The sequence below is a fragment of the Dreissena polymorpha genome, chromosome 9, assembly GCF_020536995.1.
Source record: "Dreissena polymorpha isolate Duluth1 chromosome 9, UMN_Dpol_1.0, whole genome shotgun sequence".
In the NCBI taxonomy this organism is placed as follows: Eukaryota; Metazoa; Mollusca; class Bivalvia; order Myida; family Dreissenidae; genus Dreissena; species Dreissena polymorpha.
The window spans coordinates 17,363,914-17,371,789 of record NC_068363.1 but is presented as its reverse complement, the minus strand read 5'-3'; the positions used below and the strand labels follow the sequence as shown (position 1 = coordinate 17,371,789).

Genomic DNA, 7,876 nt, shown 5'->3' with positions numbered 1-7,876 from the left:
TGTTGCTGTTTGAAAAAATATATGTATAAACTTTTTCCATGTCGGCATAAAGCGCATAATTGTGCTAGCTGCATTAAATGAAATGTTTCGCCACTCTTTTCTTTGTCCTTGAATATTTGGTGTTCTTTCAACATATTGTGATAAAACTATTACATATAGATATGTTAAAATCACTTTAATGAATATGATAATAGTACATGTTCATGCCGAAAAATCTATCGGTAATATAAACATTTGAAGCCATTTATATTGTTTGATTTTGATTTCATAAATCAAAGTGGAAGCTGCGTTTAATCATATTTACCCAACATAATTTTAACAGCGTTTAATCAATGTTATAAAGCCAACACATAACCTCTAATCTGTAATGAATATACATTTGTTAGTCCGATAGTTGTATTACATCACATATTTACATTAAACAAGAGGGCCTGAAAGGCCCAAAGTTGCTCACCTGAGATTCAAAGGAACTGACCTGTTCTGTGCAGCCCAAGATGTCATTAGAACAAATGTTCTAACCAACTTTACTTTCATGACTAGTGAACACCCTGGCAGCCACGTTTTTCAACAGACCAGAAACAATTTCATACACATCCAAGATATAATTAAAACAAATATTCTGACAAAGTTGCATGAAGATTCATGAAGCCATATGAGGACAAATGCCCCGCCCCCTGGTGGACAACTGAAACCGTTTTCGAACTTGTTAGAGATATCATTGGGATAAATCTTCTGACCAAGTTTCATAATGACCGGACAATAAATGTGGTTTCTAGAGTGTTAACAAGGTTTTACTATAGCAATATAAGGAAAAATGCCACGACCCTTTGGCGGCCATGTTTTTCCACCAACCGGAACCATTTTCGAACCAATCAAAGTTATCAATGGGACAAAATGTTACAATTACTGCTACTACTTTAATCTAATAATACTACTTCTACTACTGTAATCTACGTAGAGTCACTCATCTTCCGGAAACTTGCTATAAAATGTAATGGTTTTTCAAACAATTGAACAATGTTTCTTGTATATTGAATAAAATTGTGTGGGCTGTTTTCAGTAATTGGCTAAAGTAAAATTATTTGAAAGTCATATTTTAACTCACTCGACGTGCAACTTGCTCCGCAAATTATTTGTTTTAAATATCTGGATTGAGTTCGAAAATGATTGTTGGTTGTTAAAAAAATATACCGGCAAGAAGGTGTAAGGGCAATTTACTCTATAAGTCTATTGGGAAACGCTGTTAACCATACCCGCCTTAAGCAGTTATGTTTCTTGGGACCTCAGTGTAGGGCAAAAGGGCCTGTTCTTGGAATAATTTATCATTCAACATCAGCAGATAACAGAAGGAAGTTTTATTTATACCAAGCCATGCCTGCATGCGTCAACCAGTACTTGAGAACAGTGGATGTTCTTAACAAGTAAAATTTTACACAGCTTGTCTATTGCTAATGGGAATTGTTCACTAAGTAAATTCGAAAGCACATACACGATAGAACAATATGATCATTGTGATTTTGTACTTGAATAAGTATTTTCCGTTTATCCTATTAAGAACCATCTCCGGTTAAATAACGTTTTAGAAGAATCAATTTGTACACTTATTATAGTAACACAATTTGAATAATCCCCACAAGATCCATGTGAACTCACTTTCGATCTCGGTCGAAACATCAACGAATTGTAATTATGTACGAAATGGGATGAAAAGGTTCGTAGATGTTTTTTTGTTATCACAATTATTTTATTATTAAATGTTTAATAAGTTACCGTATGCTTAATCTTTTGCGGAAATAGGAGTTCTAACTTCAGAAGGTATTCTAGCAGGTATAAAACCGTGCTCCATGTAAAGTTAAATAGTTAAATATTATTAATTGTGTTGTACTTCAAAGATTGTGACGATGAGATGTAAAATGAGACTTTAAAACAATCGATATTGAATTCGTATCAGTTTTCTTGTCAATAACATTGAAAAATACCGGATTAAAGTTCGAACATTGGAATATATTTATGGGCATTACAGTTATGGTAATCCCTGTAACGTGTACCATTCATGTCTTCAAACAAAGTATAGCATCCATTTTTGAAAACGTCGTTTACAATCTTTATACATAGTTCACAGTCTTTCATTATGTCTACATTATTTTTGTTACAAAAACATTAAATATGCTATGTAATATGGAATAAATAACATCATCACCATCATCACCACACCACCACCAATACCACCACCATCACCACCACAACCAACACCGCCAACGCCACCGCCGTCGCCATCACCACCACCAGCACCACCACCAAATAAATAAAACACTGCGAACTTAAAATTATTTGCTCCGTTTGTATCAATGAGTTTAAAGTCATTTTAAATCGTTACCTTTTTCTGACGCCACTGAAACGTAGATAGAATAAGCGCACTATGTTAGATAACAAAATTCGTAAGATTGTGTTCGAATCAAAATGGTTGAATGTCAAGCGTTCATTATTGCTGAAATAGCCAACGGTTCGTCGTCCCGATTGTGGCCCTTACTTACTGCAAAGGGATACAACAAACCGTTAGTGATTGCCACAATAAACCACGCTTATCGGTCAGTTATTTCTAAAATAACTGAATTGAAATAAACATTAAGGAACAGCAAACCGTTAGTGATTGCCACAATAAACCACGCTTATCGGTCAGTTATTTCTAAAATAACTGAATTGAAATAAACATTAAGGAACAGCAAACCGTTAGTGATTGCCACAATAAACCACGCTTATCGGTCAGTTATTTCTAAAATAACTGAACTGAAATTTACATGAAATGTACATGTGCAGCTGTCTAAACGGAATATTCGTTTATAGCCAAAAAGCTTGAATGTATTGTATATTAATTAAAGCGATTATGTAATTGGCAAGTGTGCGACTTTATTAAAATGTTTATCATATCGCGATTGCCAATTCATCCGGATTTTTCTGTGTTTAAATAGTTTTAGTTGATTATTTTCAGTGATCAATATACATGTTTTCTTACAGGAGGTCACTATTCATGTAAAAAGATCTTGCATTGAGTTGGTCAAAGTGGTCAAACAACTTGGAAAAAAAAACATGGAGGTATATTTGATTGTATTTATAGTTCAAGTGTATGATGAATAATATATATACATAAAAATGATCTGAGACAGATGGGCCAACCGACAGAGAGACATATAGGCAGTCATACAGACGGAACGACGGACTAACAGACGGACGGAAATAAGAACCGACTGACCGACAATTGATATTGTCTTAATAAAAGACAAACATGACTAACAAGACCAACAAGAGAGACAGGAAGGCGACAGGAAGTCGGGCATGCATGTGAGCTTTCGGGCGGTCTTCGGGCGGACGGTTGTTCGGGCGGACAGAAAGGCGGGCAGACGGACGGACATATAGAGAGGCAGACACACATGACACACATACTGACTGACATATTTTCAAACTTGCGGACATTCAGTATAACGGACGGGCGTACAGACGGACGGACGGGCGGACTGAAGACAAACAGACAATACAGGTAACCAAATTTTCATAACAACGCCATTCCTCGTTACAAAAACATGCAAAAAAACGCATTATTGGCCTGAAACAAAATTTGAGTTTCCTTTAAGCAAAGAAAATCAGTATTTAAATTTGATAAACAGACTTGACCAATTGTATTCGTATTATTTCTGATTTATCTGTATTTGAACCTTTATGGATTTATTAGTTATTGTGTATTTTCAGTATTTTAAATATAAATCTAAAATATTATTTACCAAATACTATCAACATATATATCAGCCTTAAGTATATACATATCAATAATCAACGTACCAACATGATAATTAAATATAAAAAAGTATCATCACTATTATGATATCATCATCATTATTTAAATAATAAAATAAAAACTGATCAAACTTAAAATAATGTATTTACATCTAGATGCCAGAGCACTTCACAGCATGGTCTATTCGGATGTCGAAAGCACTTGATGACAGTGGAACCGGGCAGTATACCGTAATGGAGCGGAGACGTACTTTTATGTGTATGGAGCGAATTGCGACGATACAATCCCAAGTACTAGGAGAAAACTTTGAGTGTTTTCATTTCGGGAGCCAGTCCGAAGGGACCACCACGCCCGGTCTCCAGTCTGATATTGATTTCCTTATCAGTCGCAACGATAGGAATATCATGACAGTCTGGGAAGACTGGGAGGCTGGAATGATGAACCTTCTGATGCTTCATGACGACATGAATCCCCCTCAACAGTACTTGCTGCAATTACTTAGGCAATTCACGCCGGAACCGCAGACTCGTTTGTTGTACGATTGGCTTGTTAGGAAAAACACTGTGCAATTACTGTTGAGCTCTGAACGGTTTAAACAGGGCATCGAGTATGAATATAAAAAAGAAAACGAAGAAGTTACCAAGAGTGGACCTTCTGTTAGCTGGATACCTAATTGGGATGTGGTATTCGCAATGCCTGTGCGCAAACCTCTTCCTGAAATAAAACACTGGATAGACAGATGTAGAGGTAGAGGTAGACACTGGCCGCCTGGTCAGCTACTGGATGCTGCACAAGTAGCTCCGTGTTTCCTGGTACCTGCAGGACATCCGGACAGTGATTACACGCGCGAAGAATGGAGACTGTCTCCGAACCTGATAGAACGAATGTTGATGTTTAGCTTTAATATGACACACTTAAAATGTTATATTGTTTTAAAATTAATTAAGAAATCCGTATTTGCTAAAATTGTGGAAGATTCTAGAACAAGCTTTCATTGTAAAACTATAATGTTTTACATCATCGAACGAACACATCCGTCTCTGTGGTTCGAACATAATCTTATGGTTCTATTTCGTTTTTGTTTACACGTATTAAAGAAATGGTTGCGAATGGGAAGGCTCCCTCATTATATCATAGAAGGGGTGAACTTGTTCGATGGTAAACTCTCTAAGGTTAAGCAGAGACGCCTTTTAGTTTATATAGACTCCATGATTAGGAACAACTTACAAGATGTATTTTATATTGGTCTAGGTAATATAGGGTGTCGGTTACAAGCGTGTGATATAGTGAGGATAGGACAAGATGTAGAACTTGGACGTGCATGCTTACGAAACAGTATCAGCTTATTGTTGAAGAATCAGTTCTTAGATACGTTTCTCCCAGCTATTGGAACTATAACAGATGAAATGAAAAGTTCTAATAAGAATTTCGAGAAAAACTGTACAATATAAATTACGCGATGTTTTTGAATACTCTATGAATGTCCGGTTAAAATCCGTTGCTATAGAATTTGTTAAAAGATTTTTGCATTACATAATTCTATGCAATCATCTAACTGTTTGCGACTACAAAAATTAGTCAACAACGACCTTATAAGGCGTTTCGAATATTCCTTAAACACGGAGGTGGCTTCTAGTCGTTTAAAGCTGGCGTCTCTATTGTACTCTATGGGTCACTTTCACTCGGCAGTAAGAGTGTTGGAGGACGTGGAGAAGAGATATCACAGAAAGGTCAAGACTGTATGTTGCCGTAGGCGTTTTAAAGGAGACCGTGATCTCAAAGTTTTTGCAAGCATGATATCAGATAAGTGTGACAACCTATTCAATGAACCTCCATTCGCGTTATGCGTCAAGTTTGTAAGACAAGAAGTGTACTGCGCTCCATACATATTGTGGTTTGAAATGAATCGCAACATAGCTGAAGAGGAAGTTGAACAGAGAGATAGTTCAGAGAAACCATGGATGGACTGCGCTGAGGTTGATGCGCGTCCGTTCTTATACTATTTACAGTACCTTACGTATGGAGGACTCGGTGAACGTAACAAACAACTACATGCGCTGAGAGAACTCCAGTCTTATATTTGTATACATGATGAAATGAAATATCTGTATCACCCTGAGACTTCACTGAACTTTCTTGGTCACTGCTGGGAAATGGAAGGACACTTTGAAGGGGCATTAGAATACTACGAAAGGTCGTTGAGAGGGTTATATCAGAACAATGCTGCTAACTGGCACGTGCAGCGTGTGCAGCGTCTTATATGTAGTTAAACATATGATATTAACAGTTATCATGTGCATGATATTAAAAAAACACACTCCATGTACACACATTTCCAGGATTTAATGTTTTTGATCATTTTATGTATTCAATCGTATACAATATTAAAAAAACACAATTATATATGTTTATGTGTATTTAAAATTATTATGAACATAGCATTCATGTTCCTCATACACTTTTATAATTTTTCTGAAGAGCAGGAACTAAGTTATAAATGTTTAAATTGCTTTGTATACTGATAATTTGTGATGAATTAGTGTCGTATGCATCTGCATCTAAATTATATATCTTTATGTATATTTAAAATTATTATGAACATAGCATTCATGTTCCTCATACACTTTTATAATTTTTCTGAAGAGCAGGAACTAAGTTATAAATGTTTAAATTGCTTTGTATACTGATAATTTGTGATGAATTAGTGTCGTATGCATCTGCTAATTGGTGTGTGTTGTAAATGTACGTCTGGAACGTAATGAAGTGTCACTAATTATGTGAAAGCGCTTCTCATATGGATATAACCTCAAACGTGTATATCAATTTGATTATATTCATAGTATCAATCAAGAGTTCTGAAACAATTGAACGATATGATTATTATATAAATCTCGAAAACGTAGTTTAGTTACTACAATTAGTGCTACTACTTCTACTAAAACTTTTATTACTACTTCTACTACTATGTTTTACTGCTTCTACTGCTACTCCTGCAATGACTATTGCCCTGGTACTGCGTCTAATACTTCTACAGCTACTTTTTCTTCTTCTTCTACAACTACTACTACTACTACAACTACTACTACTACTTCTACTACTATTACTAAACCACAACTAAGAACAACAACTACTTATTCTACTACCACTTATACTGCTGCTGCTACAACAACAACTACTACTACAACTACTACTACTACTTCATATATTTTCTTGACCCAATGAAACTGTCAACAATACGCTTACATTAGTTAATCAGTTGCAATTAAGTGTTGTAAAATAGATATCTCTTATTATTAACAATGAAAATGTTACATTTTAACCACGAGATTGAAGTTATGCTACTTCATGATGACAACGATGTTTTTTAAGAGCTTGAAAGAAATGAAGACAATGAAATTCCTTTTTTTATTTTTCCTTATCAGATGATGTACATTTGTTTGGTTCTATGTTTAAGTGAATAAATCTGAAATATTTATGCATCCTACTGCTACATTAATATTAAGATTATTTGATTGTTTTTATCTCCCTTGTTGTTTATCATAAGGATAAAATGTTATTTATATAAAAATAAAGCGTATTAAGACTTATAAAGTTACTTCTTGTAATGTGTGTATCTATATGAAATCATAATAAAGCCAATGCCATTCTTGTAGTAGGATTTCTTAAATGATTGTCATAAACAATAATGTCCGATTAAGCGACAGTTTTCACATCGCAAAAAAGTGGCGACAACTTGTTGGGGCCAGTGAAACACCTGCTGTATTTAAATGCAGCTAAGAATTATTGAGCAAAAATCAAAGTGACGAAAAAAACAACCATATTAAGAATAGATTTTCTTGAAGCCATGTGGCTTTACCACCTTACTCAAATCCATATAAAGGTATGAGTTTTTGGATAACAGGTACTTTCTGTAATAAAAATAAGATTTTATGGTATTGTATTTCTTAATGTAGTTTTTATGTTCGTATTTAATGCTTTCAAAGTTGGTTGGACGGTGTGTTGGACTGCGGTCGTCCAACTTCATGTCGCATGTTTAATACGTTATAAATCTGTAAATCTTGGTTACTTATTTTAACCAATAAAACG

General features: G+C 35.0%; 1 protein-coding gene across 1 annotated transcript; it reads left to right on the top strand.

Annotated features, from left to right (window-relative positions):
• Positions 1 to 1,618: 1,618 nt before the first annotated feature.
• LOC127844359 (uncharacterized) lies at positions 1,619 to 7,876 on the top strand. The gene is made up of 3 exons (XM_052374494.1): positions 1,619 to 1,711; positions 3,016 to 3,093; positions 3,946 to 7,876. The coding sequence occupies exons 2-3, from the start codon at positions 3,088 to 3,090 to the stop codon at positions 5,239 to 5,241; spliced, it is 1,302 nt and encodes a 433-aa protein (XP_052230454.1). The 5' UTR covers positions 1,619 to 1,711; positions 3,016 to 3,087; the 3' UTR covers positions 5,242 to 7,876.